Below are 22,861 nucleotides of genomic sequence, written 5' to 3'. Positions count from 1 at the left end.
GGCACAGTGGAACTCGGTGCCGGTCACAGACCCGCGGGGAGTTTCCGCACCAGCCAGCATTTCACCGGCTGGTGTTGGACTTAATTTGAGCCACACCGTTTAATTCCAATCTTCCACTTGCTCCCCACGCCCTTTAGTGTCCCTCACTCAGTTTCAAGCAACTATCTAATTCCGTTTTTAAAGAACAGTAGCATAGTAGCCATGTTACTGGGGCTAGTAATCCAGAGGCCCGGACCAATGATCCAGAGAGGCGGGTTCAAATCCCACTAAGGCAGCTGGGGAATATAAATTCAGTTCATTCAATAAATCTGGAAGAACATTAGAATTAGGAGCAGGAGTAGGGCATACGGCCCCTCGAGCCTGCTCCGCCATTCAATAAGATCATGGCTGATCATCCACCTCAACCCCACTTTCCAGCCCGATCCCCATATTCCTGGATTCCCCTCGACTCCAAAAGTGCTTGGGGCTCGCATAACTATTTGGAGGTAAATAAAAAGCTAGTATCGGTAACTGTGACCATGTAGCGACCGGATTGTCATAAAAACCCATCTGGTTCACTGATGTCCTTTAGGGAAGGAAATCTGCCGCCCTTACCCGGTCTGGCCGAGACGTGACTCCAGACCCACAGCAATGTGGTTGCTTCTTAACTGCCCTCTGAAATGGCCCAGTGAGACACTCAGTTATATAGGGATGGGCAATAAATGCTGGGCTTAACAGCAACGCTCACATCCCACAAATTAATTTTTTTTAAATGATCTTCGGATCCTGGCTTCAGATAATTCTCTACACACAGATGTCTGTAATTCTTATTCCCAGCTCCTTCAATAAAGCCCACCATGTTTCCATATAGCATTTGTCTCCAAGCTTAACAGACCTCCACGTGGTAACTAGTTTTTTTTCTACAACAGAATTTATTCCCACTTCATCCCCGCACTCCCCACAAACAAAACCATGTGGCTTTTAAATGATGTTTTGAAAGCTTGAGCTGACTGACAGTCAACCTTGTCCCAAGTCACAGGGTGATTCCAGCTGGGGGCTGAGTCTCTCCACTCCGCGACTTCCTGATCTCAGCCGTGCTGGAGGAGGTGCACAGCATGAAAGCACTTCCCCGATGGCGATGGGGAGGGAACTATCGGGGGGGAAGAACCAATGGCTGTGGTAACACGACGAGTCACAAACAGGGTGGTAAATTTAATCCAGACTCTGAGATCAGGTTAGAACTTTCAAAACCAGGGACAGACGTCATAACTGCAATGACGGGACATTTTTCCGTGTTAAAAAAATCACAGGAATTTGAAGAATGCCATGAGTAAATATTACCAACACCCCTGTTAAAACAACAAAGGAGTATCCTGAAGAAAGGGAGGTGAGTCGTCACTTTCGACAGGATATCCGGTGATGTGGATTTTACCGGGGTATCTTTTAAAGTCAAGCAATCGCAATACTTTAAAATCAGTGTTGCTGCGCGGGGCAGTTTCACCGTGCGTGAGTAGGGTTGCCAACCCTCCAGGATTGCCCTGGAGTGTCCAGGAATTAAAGACTAATCTGGGCACTGCTGTGAGCAACACCCAGGAGCAAATCATAGAGGCAACAGAAAATAATGTTTCTAAAAAAAAAAAATCGGGCTTGGGAACAAAAGCCTGTTTGACTGACTGTTATCCAATTGGATGATTCTTAACTAAGAGTCAATTCACTTTCCAATAACATGGGAAGGTGGAGCAGCAAAGGGTGGCTGTGTCGGGCAACCAATGGCAGGAGTGTGGGGGCGGGGCAGTTGGAGGCAGGAGGTCATGTGGCGACACCTCCAGGAATACGCCGGAGTTGGCAACCCGATGCGGGAAAAATGTTCCAACAACCATTGCAAATGACGGATGTTGGCCCACAATGCAAATTCCCATTTACTCCTGCACTAAATGGAAAGTCGCTCAGATTGTAAGCCAGCACCCTCCAAATTGTTTCCATCCCGAGTACTTGGTTAATGTAGCAGCTCATGTAGCCTGCGGCACCTGATGTTTAACCCTTCCAGAGTTACAGCACCATTTCTGCATCAGAGTAAGGAAACCCGATTGGATTTCAACTGGGAGAACTGCACAAGTTCAATCAGCCACGGATTTGACGATTGCTGCTCAGTGATGTGAGCGAGGCCCGGTGGATCGTGGATCCACCTTCGCGACACACGGCTGTAGGTTCAAGCCCCACTCTGCACATGATCTAAGCTGACACCTTGGTGCAGCACCGAGGGAGTGCTGCATTAACATAAGAAAGAATTAGGAACAGGAGTAGGCCATCTAGCCCCTCGAGCCTGCTCCGCCATTCAATAAGATCATGGCTGATCTGGCCGTGGACTCAGCTCCACTTACCCGCCCGCTCCCCATAACCCTCAATTCCCTTATTGGTTAAAAATCTATCTATCTGTGACTTGAATACATTCAATGAGCTAGCCTCAACTGCTTCCTTGGGCAGAGAATTCCACAGATTCACAACCCTCTGGGAGAAGAAATTCCTTCTCAACTCGGTTTTAAATTGGCTCCCTCGTATTTTGAGGCTGTGCCCCCTAGTTCTAGTCTCCCCGACCAGTGGAAACAACCTCTCTGCCTCTATCTTGTCTATCCCTTTCATGATTTTAAATGTTTCTATAAGATCACCCCTCATCCTTCTGAACTCCAACGAGTAAAGACCCAGTGTACTCAATCTATCATCATAAGGTAACCCCCTCATTGCCGGAGGTGCCACTCTTGAGGAGAGATGATCAAACAGAGACCTTGTTTGCTGGTTTCGGTCATTCCAGTGGATGTTGGGGAAGCCTACGATACTGCCGTTCCCTCAGTGTCCTGGTCAACAGTCCTGCCACTAAAATAAACACTTTGCGATTCCACTGTGTGCAAAATGGCTGCTGCGTAGGTGCACACAGTCACTGCAATTTAAGATGTGAGGAAGCACCATTATAAATTTCAGTGCTTTTTCAGTGAAACATGAAAAATTGTACATATTTTTTTAATGAGATATATTGGGTAATCATCGGGTTACGGTATTACACATTCCCAATGATTAAAAAGTGCCGAGAAATGCAAGCACAGCACATACAGTGTCAGGTCTTAAAATATAAACCAAAAACTCTCAGCACATTCTCAACATGGTTTTGAAATTTGAGTCTAAAAATAACACAGCTCTCGTCAACTGCATGGGGTTGCGTGAATGTGTGCTTCCAGTATCTCCAGCTTCACAGAAAAGGGAGCTGGAATTCCACTGAACAGATACAAGTTGAAGAAATGCCCTCCTGCTATGTAATGTTATGACTCAGTCAATAGCACAGGGCGAATAAAACCCTCCTTCGGAGGGGTTGTGGCTCAGTGGTAGGCAGCTGTGATCTGGATGGAAAATATGACGGGCTATTCCCACTTGCACCATTTAAAAAAACGTTCTCTCCAGATGCATTTAATGGGAAGCCAGATAAACATGAGAGAGAAAATATTAGAGGGTTGTGCTGATAGGGTGAGATGAAGAGGGGTGGGAGAAGGTGGCATGGACCAGTTGGGCTGAATGGCCCTATTCTGTGCTGCAGACACAATGTAATTCCCAGTGCAGCTTCCCCGATGGATCAGTCAGTGGCCGAGACACACGGATCAGGAGGATCCCAGGTTCAATCTGTGGTGTGTGTGGAGTTCGCTGCTCTCAGGCAAGGCGGTGGTAGCTGAGCTACGAGCAGCCTCAGGGCTGGGGGTTGGGGAGGTTGAAAATAAACATCTGTAACTGCTGATGGACAGTACCGAGGATGCTGGGGGAGAAGTGGAACTGAACTTGGCTTGATGCTGCCCATGTTAATTTCGCTTGCTAACACACATCAAGATTTTCACATGACTGAGGGACACTCCAGTGCAGTACTGAGGGAGCGCCACACTGTCGGAGGGGCAGTACTGAGGGAGCGCCGCACTGTCGGAGGGGCAGTACTGAGGGAGCGCCGCACTGTCGGAGGGGCAGTACTGAGGGAGCGCCGCACTGTCGGAGGGGCAGTACTGAGGGAGTGCTGCACTGTCGGAGGGGCAGTACTGAGGGAGCGCCGCACTGTCGGAGGGGCAGTACTGAAGGAGCGCCGCACTGTCGGAGGGGCAGTACTGAGGGAGCGCCGCACTGTCGGAGGGACAGTACTGAGGGAGTGCTGCACTATTGGAGGGGCAGTACTGAGGGAGTGCTGCACTGTCGGAGGGGCAGTACTGAGGGAGCGCTGCACTGTCGGAGGGGCAGTACTGAGGGAGCGCTGTACTAGCAGAGGGGCAGTACTGAGGGAGTGCTGCACTATTGGAGGAGCAGTATTGAGGGAGTGCTGCACTATTGGAGGGGCAGTACTGAGGGAATGCTGCACTATTGGAGGAGCAGTACTGAGGGAGTGCTGCACTATTGGAGGGGCAGTACTGAGGGAATGCTGCACTAGCAGAGGGGCAGTACTGAGGGAGTGCTGCACTATTGGAGGGGCAGTACTGAGGGAACATTGCACTGTCGGAGGGGCAGTACAGAAGGAGTGCTGCACTGTCAGGAGGTGCCATCTTTTGGATGAGACGTTAAGCCGAGACCCACTTCTACCCTCAGGTGGACAGAAAAGATCTCACGGTCACTATTTGAAGAACAGGGGAGTTATCCCTCGTGTCCTGGGGCCAATATTTGTCCCTCAACCAATATCACCAGAACAGATTATCTGGTCATTATCGCATTGCTGTTTGTGGGAGCTTGCTGTGTGCAAATGGACTGCCGCGTTTCCTACATTACAACAGTGACTACACTCCAACAGTAATTCATTGGCTATAAAGTGCTTTGGGACGGTCGGAGGACATGGAAAGCACCATAGAAATCTTTCTTTACTGGGGAGCAAGCTGCAGTTGAAGAAGAAAAACAGCTTCGCATTTATAACGTGCCTCAACACATCTCGTGTCCAATTCACTTCAGATACAATGAACTGTTTTGAAACAACATTGCACAACACAGACTGTGTTCCTGAGCACAGTTTCACACCCCACATTTAGGCAACTATCGCCCATCTCCATCCCTACCTTGCCACACTGCTGTTGCAAACCTCGTTCGTGGCTTGGTCAGCTCCAGACCGGACTTCCCCTGGTCAGACTCTTCATCTGCACCTTACCTAAACTCTAACTCTCGAACTCCTCGCCTGCATTCTATACCAAGTCCCGCTCACGTACCATCTGTGTCCTTGGCTCCAAAGCTCCAATATTTGTCCTTTTTAAGTAGAAATCCAATTCCCTTTTGTGTCCACCTCCCTTTCAGACAGTGCACTGACCACACACACGTCACTGTCGGAGCGGGAGCCATGAACTAATTCCCCTCTCTCGTGAGGCCAGATTTAGTGATACTAATGTCACTCCTGCTGAGTTCAACGCTGAGTTCAACCTGGGACCTTTTAAGCCTGGGCAATATCTATCCCTCAACCAACATAACAAAAAAAAAACAGATGATCTGACTCATTATCACATTGCTGCTTGTGGGAGCTTGCTGTGCGCAAATTGGCTGCTGCATTTCCCACATTACAACAGTGACTACACTCCAAAAGTACTTCATAGGCTATAAAGCGCTTTGAGATGTCCGGTGGTTGTGAAAGGCGCTATATAAATCCAAGTCTTTTCTTTCATTGTTGCACCTTAGCGACTTGCTGCTATAATCAGCTGTGCCATCAGGGAGCCTTGAGAAAGATCTGCCTTGAACTCCCTATTGAGAGATTTGAACAAAAATGCCCTGAGGAATTCACTAACCTAGATCGGAGCTTCAAGTTGAGAGTCAATCTACATCCTGCAATAATCACCCCTGCAGCAGCCCGTGAACAATGGAAAATCATCTCATACTTCACAATTGGGGGAAAAAAGTAGACCATAAAGCAAAACTCAGCAGATGGCACAAGGTGCTGTGTAAACGTGGCCTCTTCACTTGCCTCCCCCTCCGCTCTGCCCTTCCTCCAAATGCAGCACTTTACAGCCAAGAGGGTCGGCAGGCCGTCTGCTCTCAAGGCTCAATAAGTGAGCACTATAACCACAGCCTGGGAGTACCGACAATCTCTGTGCCGAAACAGCTCGCCTTCACTTGCTGTCTCCCCCTCAGACGATCTGATTCGAATCGAGAGCACGCGCTCGGATATTTAAATGCAAATATGCCACAAGCTACTTCAAAAAAAAACGCACGTACATGAAAATCAGCTTTCTGCTCTTACCACAGGGATTCAGGGCTCCAAGTACAGAAATCACTGAAAGCGAGTGGCGAGGTAGAAAAAATAATTTTAAAAGGCTAATGGAATGTTGGCCTTTGCCTCAAGGGGCTGGAATACAAAAGCAGCGGAATGGAATAGAGAGCTCCGAGCTGACCTCATCTGGAGTCACTGTGCTCAGACCTGGGCCCTGCACCTCAGGGAGGATATATCGCCCTCGGAGCAGGAGCAGCGCAGATTCACCACAATGATACCCCCGGGGCTAAAAGGGTGAAATTATGAGGACAGGTTGCACAGACTAGGCGTGTGCTCCCAAGTTTAGAAGAGTACGTGGTGAACTAACTGAGGGGTTCAAGATGATGAACGGATTCAAAGGGGTAGAGCGAGAGAAACTATTCCCTCTGCTGGGGGGAGTCCAGAACAAGGGGCAGGGCCTTAAAATTAGAGCCCGGCCGTTCAGGGGTCATGTCAGGGAGCACTTCTTCACACACAGGGCCGTGGGAATCTGGAACTCTCTCCCCCAAAAGCTGTTGAGGCTAGGGGTCAATTGAAAATGTCAAAACTGTGATTGATAGGTTTTTGTTCGGCAAGGGTATTCAGGGTTACGGAACCAAGGTGGTTAGATGGAGTTAAAATACAGATCAGCGGTGATCTGATTGAATGGCAGAACAGGCTCGAGGGGCTGAATGGCCTCCCTCCAAGCGGAAGAAATGACAAATTCCCTGATGTGCAGAGAGTGTTCGATGTGTTTACTCCACTTGCCTGACCTCCGGAAACCTTGGATCCAGCTGCTGAGGAGAGCTTTCTGAATTAATTCAAAACAAAAAAGCAAGTGAAATTAAAGTTGCCCGCAGATATACCTGCATTCGAAGCACATTTCTTTTACCTTGATGGTGAAGCTGAGGATCTCGATTCCCATGCGGCCTACATCAGGAGAGGCCACTTCACGAACCAGCTGGGCAAACTGATCTCGGTCCTGATAGATGGCCTCAACAGTCAGTGTTCCTGTGGGACAGGAGGAAAACGCGAGTCAGTGCACACGACCAGTCACAAACCAGGGGGACGGGGTCCGGTACTCCATCAATTCTTTGCCGGGGGCAGGGGTTAGGAGGCAGAAATTACCCATCAGCCTGCAACTCGACCAGGGAGTTAAGATTTATAGAAAGGTTAAAAAAATAAAACACCAACACAACAGACTAAAAGTTGCAATTAAATAAAAGTTTGTTAAATTCTTTTTAAAAAACAATCGGTTTCAATGGATGGCAGCAGCCAATGGTACAGGCTGGGGGAGGGTGCAGAAGAGGAGACACACGGGCTGGGGTGGGGGACACGGGCTGGGTGGAAGGGAGCACACGGGCTCGGAGAGTGGGGGTACAGGCTTTGGGGGGGGGGGGGGGGGAGAGAAAGAGAGCCCGGATCTGCTCAGTTACAATCAGTTGCATCAGGTGGCAAGGCATTGAGCAGAAGCCGCTGCATTTCGGGCTGGAGCACGAACTGGAAGGGAGCATTCAGCCTGCGCAGTCCCCGGTGGGCAGCTGCAGGGGACATTGCTACAATCCACTTCCAAACATCTTCCAGTACACAGACACTACATCTGTCGCTCCTCTCTCTCCCTCCACCCCCCCCCCCATTCAGCACTGGGGTTGGGACAAACTCTGAGCTCAGTCATGCTGTAACGACGACACGGGTTTCGTATTCTCTTCAATGATTATGTTTCTTTTCACCTGCAATATCTCTCGCTGAAAATTAAATTAGCTTTGACATGGTTTCTGGAGTGTTGAGTCAGAGTAAGGACAGATGTCCTCTGCATTCAAAGTGAATCTGTGAAAGTTTAATGCATTTTAGTGATTGCACTAATTGAAAAATATATAAATCCTAAACTCATGGAATGAGAGCAGAGCAGAAATGCAACTTTACTATTTGAAATTTACGAAGTCTACACAAAGAGTGAAGGGCCATAGTGCAACACAAAGCACGGTTCACAACCATGTCAGCAGTGGCTCAGTGGTTGGCACCTTGGTCTTGGAGTCAGAAGGTTGTGGGTTCAAATCCCACTCTGGACTCCTTGAGCACAATATTCAGGCTGACACTCCCAGTGCAGTACTGAGGGAGTGTGCCACTGAGACGTTAAACCGATGCCCTGTCTGCCCTCTCAGGTGGGCATAAAACATGGGACTATTTTGAAAAGCAGCACAGGAGTTCACCCTGGCCAATATTTATCCCTCAGCCAACATCACTATAACCAACTGATTATCTGGTCATTATCACGTTGCTGTTTATGGGATCGTGCTGTGTGCAAACTGGCTGCTACGATTCTTACATTGCACCAGTTCATTAGTATTGAATTGGCTGTAAAGCACTCTGGGACATCTTCAGGTTGTGAAATTCTTTGACAGTGGGAGAGATGATTAGGTAACTCAAGTAGTCATGTCAAGTTTGGATTGTAAATTGTGATTTCGAAAGGCAATTTATTTTAAAGGTAGGATTTACTGATTGTTGATGGTGTTTTATTATTGATATCTGTATTGTTCGTGAGGAGTGGATTTTTTGTTTTCCCGTTTCACAGATCAGTGTGTACGGCCTGCGACGCCTCTATCCAGTGTTCAGAAATCTGCCCGGCTATTTCGGGAGAAATCCAGCTGTAACCCTGCAGCCTTTCAACATGTGGCCACTGACATTTCGCCTACATACTACTAGGGGAATGGACAGACCTGCAGGAGGCCCGTTCAACTCGGGCCAGCTGATCATTCCCAGCAAAGTCACTGATGTGTACATCAACAAAGTTGGGAGTCAGGTTCACTGCAATATCTGATCAACTGTGACAGAGACTATTGTGTATCTGTAAAGCATGCACTCCCATGTTCCGCCACCAGGGAGCGCATCCCCTGAAGTCCCAAGGGATCCCAGCATCCCTTGGGAGCACTGTATATAAGCTGGCTCCTCAGGCCTGTTCCTCACTCTGGAGTGTCTTAATAAAGACTGAGGTCACTGTTACTTTAACCTCCCTGTGTGCAGTCTCATCTGTGTTAGGAACACAATCGAGACAGGCCTGGAGAAGAAAGCAAATGTAGCTGCCAATTGTGGCGAAATGACAGCTTCACCCATTGTATTAAAGTGGAGAGAAAGAAGGATTGCATTTATATAGCGCCTTCCATGACCACCAAACATCTCAATGCGCTTTACAGCCAATTAAATACTTTTGGAGTGTAGTCACTTTTGGAATGTGGGAAACACGGCAGCCAATCTGCACACAGCAAGCTCCCACAAACAGCAATGTGATAATGACCAGATAATCTGTTTTTGTTGTGTTGATTGAGGGATAAATATTGGCTCCAGGACACCGGGGAGAACTCCCCTGCTGCTCTTCGAAATAGTGCCATAGGATTTTTTACGTCCCCCTGAGAGAACAGGCGGGGCCTCGGTTTAACGTCTCATCCGAAAGACGGCACCTCCGACAGTACAGCACTCCCTCAGCACTGCACTGGAGCGCCGGCCTAGATCTTTTTGTGCTTAAGTCCCTGGAGTGGGATTTGAACCCACAAACCCTACTGACTCAGAGGCGAGAGTGCTGTCCACTGAGCCACAGCTGACAGGCTTGTGCGAATAACTTTATTTTTTTTTTAAGAGCAGGTGATTGAGCAGCAACCTTTGGGACGAAAGTGTAAACAAACTCAAGACTACCAATTACCCAAGATAGATCGGAGATGTCCTTCCAGGGTTTGCAACACCACACTTTTGGTCTCCTGGACACTTTTCCCCAAAAACTGCTCACACGCCACGGCTAACAGCTCCATTTCGGTCATTACTTTCACCTGCACACAGGGAGCACAATATAAGCCGACAGCACATGACACAGATCTATGTACATTCTTAATACTTTAAGGCTATTAAACAGAAGGTAATATTAAAACTTACTGGAATTAAAATAAGATTACACTTCTGTAATACTTTTTAAAAGATTACTAGCAGCAGGTGTTAAACATTGCAGGGCTATACCATGAAAGCAGATTGGCACAGCAAATAAAAAGCAAAGCACACTCCATTAATGAACAAAATCACACCAATGCATAAAGCAACAAAACAGTATTGCACCCTGCAACACTTCAACCCGGCAGCAGAGACATCCAGAGGGATCCGAGAGAGATTATTCATTTTGGCTATTTGCTAGACTCTGCCAGTCTGTCACCTCGCTGAATTTCCACATGGAGGTGTTGCTAAGTGAAGCTGTTGCAGGGTACAGAGGCAAAACACTTTAAAGAAACAAATTATCGATTGCAATTTATTTGAAACCGTGAATCTGATTGGCTCGGAGGGAGGCCTCGCCAGTGCATGCATTTACGTGAATCACACCACCAAATACTTTCACGACATCAAAGCCAGTCAAAAAGGACTTCGCGTGGCATGCGGTGTTGACAGTTGCGGTCTAACTGGCAAAATAATCAAAAACCAAAACGTGGAGTTGACAACAGGCAGTGGGGGTGGGGGAAGGAGGAGGGGGAAGAGTCGCATGTGCAAGAGCTACTAGGGGGGGGCGTCCAAGGAATTGGCCAGTAATTGTAGAGTTGGGAGCACGGGAGAAGTGCCTGGCTGGTGGAGCACTGCTGCGGTTAACAGAACCGCAAATCCCTTCATTTCAACTGGCAAATATCTAAAGATAACATGTCTACCTTCGCAATACGCCGCGATTAAACAGCAACAAGTTACTCGCAGGCAACGGACGAGGAATTACAAGTAGCCTCAACTGATACTCTCCTCTCCTCTCCTCCCCCCCCCCCCCCCACCAACACACAATTTCAGGTGACTGTGAACCCAAGTGCTTAGTGTTGTTCAGTCGTGTTGTTAGTGAACAACCTTCTCCAGTCTGGGAGGTGACAGCATGAAGCGGTTGTTTTCAGTCAGGTTCTACAACCAGAGGGTGCAAAGTGCAGCAGATAGACAAAGGGCATCTGCACCAACATGGATTGCAACCTGTGCCAGAGGTGTATCCCAAGTGTAAGCAGCAAGCAACCATCCCGGCAGCAAACCAAACACAACTGGGGTTCTCGCCAACAGCGGCACCACTCGTGCCAAATTCAGTGGCAACTTCCTCTCCGCCTCAAGCCTCCCTTGTGTGTCTAACCAGGTTTGCTGGTACAATCTGCTTCTTTACAGGGATTGCAGGAGGCTTGAAAACTGGTGGCCATTAGTGTGTTGCTAATAATGGGCCGAGCAGCCTTCTGCATAACTGGCTGGAAACTGGCATTTCTCTCTCCCCACCAGCCCCCAGTTCATGCTGGCATTCCTCTCCCCAGTTCACATTGACATCCTTCACCCCTTTCCCGTCCTTGTCCCTTCTAGTTCACTGCAGCGTTCCATCGGTCTTTCCCCCTTTCTCCCCCAGTGGACCTTCGCGCACTACTCCATCCATCCATCCATCTCCCCCGCCATTCCCTTCCCTTCAGGACTTGCCTCTGACCGCCACAAATCAGCTCCGACCTGATGCGGATATTCTGGAGGATGGCATCCTGCTGCAGGCGTCGGCAGGAAAATCCCTGTCCTTGCGAAACTATGCCAAGATCAGGAAGTATCACTCACAGTGCGCGGTGGAACTTCAATCCCCTGAGCAGCCGCGTCAGCGAGGAGCTGGGAGATCAGCCCAGCAGGGAGTGGGATTAACCTCCCGCAGGGGTGGGGCTTTGCTACAGCTTCTGGGGATCCCACAATGTAAAAGCTTTGCCGGTGGCCTTGGTCACCACCCGGGAATGGCAGCTCAGATCAGACGGTCCGTAATCCTCAGGCAAATATTGTCAGGTAAATTTTATTTTGGAATGATAAATCATGTCGCCTGCAACAATTTGAATGTGCAATTTATCTTTTATTCGCCCATTTCCCTCCCCCTCCCCCCCCCGTCCAGCTGATTGCCACACTGCTGCTGCTGCCATTTTACCCGTTTTACCCGTTTCCCAGACCACCGACATCACCCCTGTATACCAGGGTGCACCATCAAGGTGAGGTTCTCTCCTCCACCCCGCAGGCAAAGACTGCAGCCTCCGTTTGATGCCTTTACTCTTGGACCAGCTCAGGTGGAGAGCTGTGAGTTATCTGATCTGCTTCGTATTCAATGCATCTGACTGTTAATCGCTGCAATTCATTTTTAAATGAACACATTTAAATACTTTTAAGCAGTGGCCATCTAAAACCCTTATCCTGGAATACTCTGTTAATCAGTAATTAGTAATTTAAGTTTAATGCGCTAGAATTGGTCAATAGTTTCATATTTCAATTTTTGATTTAAAAAAACAGATGTTGCAATTAACTACAAGTTGGTTTTGAATCACTTGCACTTTGCGTGGTGTATTTAGGGAAGTGGGTGGCCTATTCATAAGGTCCACTATAGTGTTCTTATATTTGATAATTCAGTCCAAACCACAGGCAATTTCCAATTGGCCGATTATATAAATCCGAGTTCCCGATCTCAGCCTCGTCATTGTGCCAAATGCAGACTAGAGTCCCCAGGGAAAGAGGTAGAGAATCATAGAATGATACAGCATAGAAGGAGGCCATTTGCCCCACTGTGACTGTACCGAAGAAACTCTCATCACCAGGCCACTCTGGCACACATCAGGTTCCAGAGCCGGATCAGCAGTAACTGTGGAGACAACTACTTTGAAAAAGACAACCCCCTCAAGAGAAAAATAGAACCAATCCTTAGTCACAAGGCAGCTTATTTCCGACGTGTAACTCAGGAAGTGTGCTCGAGTAGTTCCAGTTGGTGGTGGTTCCTGGCTGGCCTCTCACCCTCTGTAAACTTCACCAAACCCAAATCTCTGCTGCCAGTGTCCTAACTCGCACCGTCCCGCTCGCCCATCACCCCTGTGCCCTAACTCACACCAAGTCCCGCTGACCCATCACCCCTGTGCCCCGTATCCTAACTCGCACCAAGTCCCGCTCACCCATCACCCCCTGTGCTTGCTGCCCCGTGTCCTAACTCGCACCGTCCCGCTGACCCATCACCCCTGTGCCCCGTGTCCTAACTCGCACCGAGTCCCACTCAACCCCTGTGCTCGCTGCCCTGTGTCCTAACTCACACCGAGTCCCACTCACCCATCACCCCCTGTGCTCGCTGCCCTGTGTCCTAACTCGCACCGAGTCCCACTCACCCATCAACCCCCTGTGCTCGTTGCCCCGTGTCCTAACTCGCACCGAGTCCCGCTCACCCATCATCCCCTGTGCTCGCTGCCCCGTGTCCTAACTCGCACCGAGTCCCGCTCACCCATCACCCCTGTGCTCGCTGATCTATATCGGCTCCTGGTCCCGCAACGCCTCGATTAAAAAATTCTCAGATTTGTTCTCAAATCCCTCCATATCTCTGCAACCTCCTCCAGCCCCACAACCCTCCGAGATCTCGGCGCTCCTCCAATTCTGGCTTCTTGCGCATCCCTGATTTTCATCACTCCGCCATTGGCGGCCGTGTCTTCAGCTGCCAAGGCCCTACGCTCTGGAATTCTCTCACTAAACCTCTCAAGATACCCTCTCATCCTTTAAGACTTTCCTTAAAACCTATCTCTTTGACTAAGCTTTTGGTCACCTGTCCTAATATCTCCTTATGTGGCTCGGTGTCAAATTTTGATTGATAACGCTCCTGTAAAGCGTCTTGGGACGTTTTACTATATTAAAAGTTCTATATAAATACAAGTCATTGATGTTGATATATAGTCACTTACCTACAGATAAAACGAGAGAGGCAGATAAGAGGCTTACGTGGGGAGAGGAAGAAGGAGCAAGCGGCTTAGCCACCCTGTTTCGTTTGCTTTCTTCAAATTTGTTTTTAAGTTGAAGTGTTTTGAATGTAAATAGAATACAAGACAATTGAAGTAATTCTATAATTTGCACCATGTTACTTCGGGCCTGGAATGTGGCCTCTTGCTTGTCCGGATAGAAGGAGCATTGCACATCACCAGGAGGAAATTAAAAATGAGGGGGGGGCTGAGGGGAAATTGTACCATCTCTGAGGCACAATTAACTTCCAGGCAATCATTTGAATTACATGGCACTCATCTGGAGATGCACTGTGGTATTTAATGGTTCAATGTGCAAGATGTCGAGGACAAGTGCAGATAACAAAAATCATAGGAAGTTTTATTACAGATCATTTGTACCAAATTATGTAATGTGCAATTTGGATTATACAGGAATCACCCCTTGGGAGCAGAGAGAATGCATTCGGATCAGCACAAGGAGAGGAGATATTTACCAGAGCTCACAGTGGGACACATGCACATTCTCTTTCCCTCCCTCCCTCCCTCACAACCATATGCTGATTCATGCCACTCTGGCAGCCCTTCACTACCTTACCACGTAGCTACGCTTCACGTGGGCTCAAACAGCCAAGTTTTGGGATGCTAACTGACCATGCGCAGCATCACATTGGAAACCGATCCAGTCCACACACCTGCATGTTCCAGCAGCAGTTACCGACGGGTAGTGATCAGGAGGAGGGGGGGGGGGGGGGGGGTGGGCGTCGGGGGGGTCTGGATGATGTGGCACCCCACCCCTCCAGCAATGAGGCGGACAGGAGTGGCATCCCCAATTGGTGGCCCAGCTGAAATCAGCTGATGGCGATGTAATGTATGCACCTGTGAGTGTGCGCACAGGTTTGTTGAGTTGGGAAAAACCTAAAAAAGAGGGCTGTTATAAGTGTCTGGAGTGATTTGTACTCCCCCAAAAACAGTTGTTGAGTTGGGAGTGGCTTAGCCAGTCACGTGATGTTCACCAGACTCAATAAACCCAGCCTGTTGGGTTCGGGGGATCCACAATGATTCAGGTGGTTGTGAGCCTGGTGGATAAACTATAATGTGTCGTGTGATTGTTAAACCTTTGCGAATAAACCAACTAGTTCTTAATAGCAATGTGTTGCTATGAATTCTTAAGCAAAGAACCCATGAAGCAAATACATTACAGACGACACCGGACATGAATCCAGGAACCTTCTCCACATAGCCTGTATATTCACAAAGCCATCAGGGAGGAGTCGAAAGCAAAGGACTAAAATGGCCTTAAGAACCTGATCACATCTCGAAAATATCATACAGGTCACAGGCCACGGGTGTGGTACAGTGGTTCATAAACTCTTCCTGCACACAGAATAAATGACAACCATGAAATCGTGGTGCACTAATTCAATGAGCACTTTGGATGAGCATTTCTGGAGGTCATCCCTTTTATACTCAAGAACTTTTAAGAGAGGTGGGGGGGGTGGGAGTGAGGACAAACAGTAAGGGAACAAAATCACAATAAGCCTGAAGTGAAAGATGCTGATGAGATAGGAAACAGTTTTGTGCTTACAACATTTTTGAAAAAGGCCCATTTTTGTATTTTAGTTTGGGTGCTGCCTTCATCACAGCATTTTCTCCCCTCTGCTATTTCAGACTTTGTGTCACTGCCCGTTTCCACCTTCAGTGCTTCAACATGGCAAGCAAGCATGGTACAGGTGCATCACAGCCAACATGTGCTCAGTCAGTGATCTATCTGCCATTTTGGAGTTGGGTTATGTACTTTGATATTTATGAGCAATCAAGGCTCAGTCAAGTGCTGTGTTGGCAAGGAATTATAATTATCCATAAACTCTTCCACCTTTGAGATGTAAATTGATCACATAGCACGTGCTGTAATGTAAAGTACTGATCATGGTACACCCCAATATGGAGGGAGGCTTCACCCCAGAATTACATTCTAAAACACCCGCTTAAGGCTGCAAAGTTTTATTAGAAACCAGAATCAATTGGATCAATGCTCCAATATGGCAGAACAGATTTCCAAAGTGGTCTGTAATTTAATGATCAGCAGCCAGGCACTTTTCCTTTCAATCTCTGCCAGCTCTTTCACAGCAGTAGAACAACTCAGCAAACCGTTCCGTGATGTACATGCAGAGGTGAGGTATTGAACAAAAAGTATTTTTGTAAATCCGGGTGGGGGGAGGGGAGGGTGGAGGGGGTGGTGGGGAAAGAGAAAGATTTTGGAATTGGTCCAGTGTGTTACAGAGACTGTGAAATCTAAATCAGAGGTGCTGTCCAGGTTTCAATTTACGCTGAATAATAAAAAGTGCTAATGATGCCCCATTTTAAAATGTTGACAATTGGAATTTATGTGACACCTGGGTATCTCAGCTTAAAGATCTAATCTATTTTCTACGTTCTCATTCCACCTACACATTCATTTTCTTTTGACAGCCTGTGATTTTGTGGGCTGACTTCTCTAAATTGCTTTGTGCAAGGAGACACTCTTAACATTTGAAAGCAGGGACTTAAAAAAAAAATGTAAATCAAATGCAATATTTTTGACTGAAAACGGATTTTTTGGGGCCAATTTTGTCCCTTTGCTCACCCTCTTCTGAAGGCATGGAATCCTGCTGGGGTATGGTACCCGGGGTGCAGGCTCTCTCTCTCGGGACACTCTCCTCCAGTACATTGCCCAAGTGTTTATGCATGAGCCTACACAGTAAGCAGGTATATTCGGCCATCGCTACCAAGCCCGATTCTCTCCTTCACGGACATCCACGTTTTCCAGCAGAGGCTGCTGGTTTATACTTAGGAGCAGGAGTCTGACTGATTTTCCCCTTTCTAGTGCAGGGGTGGGGGGGGGGGGGGGGCAGGGCAACTGTAGCAACTAAACTGTCGTCTCATCCGAGATCAACTAATTTTGCACAGCAGCAGGAATCCAATCCACACCTTGTATTGTGTGCGGCTCCGCTGTTTGCTGGCTGAACTGGCCGAGCTATTGGAGCAGCTTGAGAGACTTGAAAACAGGAAATCTGAACTGTCAAGACTTTCTCCGTCTCAATTAAGACCCCCCACCCCACCCCCTCGCAGTCAGAAGACAGGGAACAGAGCAGCTCCTAGTCATCTGCATTATCATCCCACAAGGCACGAGGAGCTCCAGGAACACAGTACAGAGCCTCACTGCGACCAATCTGCACTCCTCCTCTTGTGGATAGGCTTACCCTATCTCTTCATGGCCTGACACAAGCACTGGTTAAATCACGGAGAGCAGACACAGATAGGATCGTACATCCCATCACTTTAGCCCCAATAAAGAATTCAGTAGATTTGGGCAGGTTGCGGTTGAGTAAACTTTACGGTTAAAATTCATGCATTGCTTCACACAAGTACATAGTGAGGTAGCTTTAATGGGACTTTCCTCACTGTTTGATGCTAACCCACAGGGCTCATCGCAGCACAATCACGGAGAAATACCAATACCAACTGACTTATCCACAGAGTTTTTTTTCTCAGCTCTAGGTCTTTAGCAGTTCCGTGTTGCACTTCCCATTTTGCAATAACTATTCACACTGCATCTTTAGGTACCCTGTAAGCAGGGGGGGGGGGGGGCAGGTATAGTGGAATTGGAAGCAGTTGAGGGGGGAGTGCACTTTAGCAAGCCTGCTCCATGAATTGTCACTCCACATCTCATTTATTCCAGCTCCCGAAAATGGATGCGCACATGAAGGAACTCCAGGGGAAAGTGCCGCTCACTCACTTCTCTTAATCTCAACTCACTCAGATCTCCCCCACCCCCCCACAATGAGGTAACTGGCACCGATGCTTTAACTTTCGGCATTTTTAGATGTGCTTCAAGACTTGGGAAAGCAAACCGGCTCCCTCTGCATCACTCCTCCATGATTAAATCCAGCCTGACATCCCCGCTCTCCAGTACACCCAGCTCTCCATGTTGTGATTCGGTCTCCTCTAGAGAGGAGACCTACTGGATAATAAATCCTCCTGGTAATTTAAAAAAAAAGATCTTTAATTAAAAAAACACTTGGGTAGGGGCCGGGAATGAGTGTCGAGCTAACCCAGTGTGCCGTACATGCTGCCAGGTTGCATCATTAACAAAGTATGCTGATGCGGGGAGCGAGTTGACAAAAACAAAAGCAGACAGCAGATTGGGAGGCCCAGGAAAGGCTGGGTCTATGGTACTGTGGGATTTACTTTCAGTGGTATAGTCCACTGAGTGGAGGGGGGGGGTTTCTACCAAGCAATGTAAAAACTCCCACTTTGTTAGCAGGTGCCAATTAAAATGGATTGGCTGCTGAAAATTGTAAAGGGAATTGGATAAGTGCGTGCAGGGTTATGGGGGAAGAGCAGGGACCGTGGGACTAATTGGATCGCTCTCTCTGAGGACCAGCACAGGCACGATGGCCCGAATGGCCTGCTCCTGAGCTGCAAGAGTCTCTGAACATATCGAGGCTGCTGCTGCCATCACAAGAGTCTCGATTTGTAGCAAGCAGCAATTAAAAGATACATCATACTGGGCGGGTGCAGCTCACAGATGGTCAACAGCTCCCTCCAAGTGGTGCTTGTAACAAAGACTCAATAAAAGGAGCTACCCTGGCACCTGCTGCAACTGAAGGAAATACTGACGGTTAAATTGCACTGGAGAGAGCATCTCTGATAATATCCAGCAGCTGATTTCAAAAAAAATGAAAGGAGACCTTGACTCAGGTGTTAATGCAAGGACGAGTGAGCAATTATCTTTATTTTAGCCAATAGGATTCCTCAGCAGTACCCTGCAATTATAGTTTCCCCAGGGGAATGAACTTCGGTGTTCAGTGAAGTCAGGGAATCAACTGGAGGTGGTCCAGTGTGGGGTGGGGAGAGAGTTGATGACAGAACCACGCCTGGATTGGGCTTGATGGACCAAATTACTTTCCCTTGCTGCAGACTTTCTTAGCTTCAGAAGCCTTTTTTAATAGAGAGGATGTACTAATGGACCGACACTTTCAGTACGTCTGTTTCGCAGTATTGTAAGTTGGGGCTTGCAATGTTTATGGATATTAAAAGTAAATATCCTGCTGTGCACCATGAGAGTATGGGCACTTTTAGATTGGGTAACAGCGCAGGGCACAGGAAACACACGGTTATCTTTTCCGTTAGCTGCACTTCATAAACACTCTCACGCTCGACACACAAAAGGTGCTGATTTTACTAACAGGCTATTGGATCAGTGTGACTGCCAGCCAGCTTTAAAAGGGGGAGAATGAATCACACAGATCCCTGGATAGCGGGGAAACAAGTGGGCAACATAGATGCCCCCCGACAGCCCAGCATCAGGACTTGTGGCTCAGAGCCCAATGGAACAGACTAGCAGAAACCGTTATAGAAATGTGCCAGCTATCATGCTCCGACCTCCCACATCGATAGGGGCATCAGCATGGTGGCGATACAGGCCAGTCCGAGGGGGCAGATCGGGGGGTAACCATATTCTGGTGGCTTACCCCAAGTGGGACAAAAATTTCTCAAACTTTTTGGCTAAGATCATGCGTAACTGACCTGACAGGGGAGTAGCCACCATGACCTCCGGGTGGTTCTCCCTGGATCAGGAAGGTATATGCTTGCTTTTTTGGAAACAGGAGGTGGGTGGGGTGGCTTGACCCATCCACCTCCACGGAGGTGTGTGGGGGACCTGACCCAGCCACCTCCATGGCACGAACCTGGTATTGCAGTGGCTCTAGGCCTTTTGGCTAAGAGCATTGGTGCAGAGTGATCCTTGGCGTGTGCAAGGTGACCTCTGGCGTTTGTGATTTGACAAAGAATTGGAACGATTGGCTACGAATTTCAAAAAAAAAATAAATAAAAAAAAATTCTCAAAATAAAAATAAATGTACTCTTCACTGAGCAGAAATACACCTTACAAACCCAGCCGCCTACGCTAATTAGTGACCAGTTATGCAAATTATGTAGATGAGAGAAAAAACTGGCACCTTAACTAGTGCTCAAAATGAATCTCAAAAAACTGATGGATTTTCTTGCGTTCTACAGTGTCACAAGCTTTGAAGGACTGAAGCTAAAATGTATCAGAGATGATAAAGGGAAATATCTTGAACCTTCAACAGTAATCATGAGATTGTTTAATTTCATCCCCTCACACAGCACTTACTGGGGTCCAGTTGCAGCTATTCAGATTCATAGAAACTGACAGCACATTCGGCCCGTGCCGGCTCTTTGAAAGAGCAGTGGTGCTCAGTCCCCCCCCCTCACTTTTTGTCTGTAACCCTGTACGTTGCTCACCCTCAAGTATCCGTCCAATTCTGTTTTAAAAATATTTATGTAATCAGCTCCCTCCACCTTTTCAGCCAGAGCGTTCCAGATCCTGACCACTCTGAAAAATATTCTCCCCATCTCGCGCTCGAGATCTTTTTCCCAATGATTTTGAATCTATGACCTCCGGTTATTGACCCACTCGCCAGAGGGAATATTGTTTCCCCTCTTTACTCTGTCAAAACCTCTCATCATCTTGAAAACCCTCTATTAGATCACCTCTGAACCTTCTCTGTATCTTGCCCAGATACTCAGGCTGCCCAGGTAATCATGCTTCATGAGTGAGCCTAGCCAGTGGATCTCGGCAGACTATTCGACTCTGGAGAACATCACAGTTGAGCCCAATGCTGCCTTCACCTGAACATCCGCAGGTGCTATTTCATAAGAACACAAGAAATAGGAGTAGACCACCTGGCCCCTCGAGCTTGCTCCGCCATTTAATAAGATCATGGCTGATCTGACCATGGATTCAGCTCCACTTCCCTGCCCGCTCCCCATAACCCTTTATTCCATTATTGCTCAAAAATCAGTCTAACTCTGCCTTAAATATATTCAATCACCCAGCCTCCACAGCTCTCTGGGGCAGAGAATTCCATAGATTTACAACCCTCTGAGAAAAGAAATTCCTCCTCATCTCAGTTTTAAATGGGCGGTCCCTAATTCTGAGAATATGTCCCCTAGTTTTAGTTTCCCTTATGAGTGGAAATATCCTCTCTACATCCACCTTGTCGAGCCCCCTCATTATCTTATATGTTTCGATAAGTTCACCTCTCATTCTTTTGAACTCCAATGTGTATAGGCACAACCTACCTTCATAAGTCAACCCCCTCATCTCAGGAATCAACCTAGCGAAGCTTCTCTGAACAGCCTCCGATGCAAGTATATCCTTTCTTAAATACAGAGACCAAAACTGTACGCAGTACTCGAGTACTGTTGCTATGTAGCAATGGGGCAGTGTGAACTACTTGCTGGCTTCTATCCTCTTTCTAACCTACAGATCTGGAGGGCCAATAGTTTACTGTTATTTTACGTAAGAACATAAGAACATAACATAAGAAGTAGGAACAGGAGTAGGCCATCGAGCCCCTCGAGCCTGCTCCGCCATTCAAAAAGATCATGGCTGATCTGGCCGTGGACTCAGCTCCACTTACCCGCCCGCTCCCCGTAACCCTTAATTCCCTTATTGGTTAAAAATCTATCGATCTGTGATTTGAATACATTCAATGAGCTAGCCTCAGCTGCTTCCTTGGGCAGAGAATTCCACAGATTCACAACCCTCTGGGAGAAGAAATTCCTTCTCAACTCGGTTTTAAATTGGCTCCCCCGTATTTTGAGGCTGTGCCCCCTAGTTCTAGTCTCCCCGACCAGTGGAAACAACCTCTCTGCCTCTATCTTGTCTATCCCTTTCATTATTTTAAATGTTTCTATAAGATCACCCCTCATCCTTCTGAACTCCAACGAGTAAAGACCCAGTCTACTCAATCTATCATCATAAGGCAACCCCCTCATCTCCGGAATCAGCCTACTGAATCGTCTCTGTACCCCCTCCAAGGCTAGTATATCCTTCCTTAAGTAAGGTGACCAAAACTGCACGCAGTACTCCAGGTGCGGCCTCACCAATACCCTGTACAGTTGCATCAGGACCTCCCTGCTTTTGTACTCCATCCCTCTCGCAATGAAGGCCAACATTCCATTCGCCTTCCTGATTACCTGCTGCACCTGCAAACTAACTTTTTGGGATTCATGCTCAAGGACCCCCAGGTCCCTCTGCACCACAGCATGTTGTAATTTCTCCCCATTCAAATAATATTCCCTTTTACTGTTTTTCTTTCCCAAGGTGGATGACCTCATATTTTCCGACATTGTATTCCATCTGCCAAACCTTAGCCCATTCGCTTAACCTATCTAAATCTCTTTGCAGCCTCTCTGTGTCCTCGACACAACCCGCTTTCCCACTAATCATTGTGTCATCTGCAAATTTTGTTACACTACACTCTGTCCCCTCTTCCAGGTCATCTATGTATATTGTAAACAGTTGTGGTCCCAGCACCGATCCCTGTGGCACACCACTAACCACCGATTTCCAACCCGAAAAGGACCCATTTATCCCGACTCTGCTTTCTGTTCGCCAGCCAATTCTCGATTCATGCTAACACATTTCCTCTGACTCTGTGTACCTTTATCTTCTGCAATAACCTTTTGTGTGGCACCTTATCGAATGCCTTTTGGAAATCTAAATACACCACATTCATCGGTACACCTCTATCCACCATGCTCGTTATATCCTCAAAGAATTCCAGTAAATTAGTTAAACATGATTTCCCCTTCATGAATCCATGTTGCGTCTGCTTGACTGCACTATTCCTATCTAGATGTCCCGCTATTTCTTCCTTAATGATAACTTCAAGCATTTCCCCACTACAGATGTTAAATTAACCGGCCTATAGTTACCTGCCTTTTGTCTGCCCCCTTTTTTTTTTTTAAACAGAGGCGTTACATTAGCTGCTTTCCAATCCGCTGGTACCTCCCCAGAGTCCAGAGAATTTTGGTAGGTTATAGTGAATGCATCTGCTATAACTTCCGC

At 47.6% G+C, this 22,861-nt stretch overlaps 1 protein-coding gene across 5 annotated transcripts in view; it reads right to left on the bottom strand.

Moving 5' to 3' along the window:
• LOC139226284 (flotillin-2-like) overlaps nucleotides 1–22,861 on the bottom strand; it is a 114,995-nt gene that overhangs the window by 14,505 nt on the left and 77,629 nt on the right. For all 5 annotated transcript variants that reach the window (XM_070856925.1, XM_070856924.1, XM_070856927.1 and 2 more), the window contains 2 exons: nucleotides 9,891–10,014; nucleotides 7,089–7,207 (listed from right to left, as the gene is read on the bottom strand). In XM_070856925.1, coding sequence (XP_070713026.1) covers nucleotides 7,089–7,207; nucleotides 9,891–10,014 — 243 coding nt within the window. The remainder of the gene's footprint in view (nucleotides 1–7,088; nucleotides 7,208–9,890; nucleotides 10,015–22,861) is intronic.

Source organism: Pristiophorus japonicus, chromosome 16, assembly GCF_044704955.1.
Source record: "Pristiophorus japonicus isolate sPriJap1 chromosome 16, sPriJap1.hap1, whole genome shotgun sequence".
NCBI lineage: Eukaryota > Metazoa > Chordata > Chondrichthyes > Pristiophoridae > Pristiophorus > Pristiophorus japonicus.
Note: the sequence above shows the minus strand (reverse complement) of the source record. Positions and strands in the feature narration are given on the sequence as shown.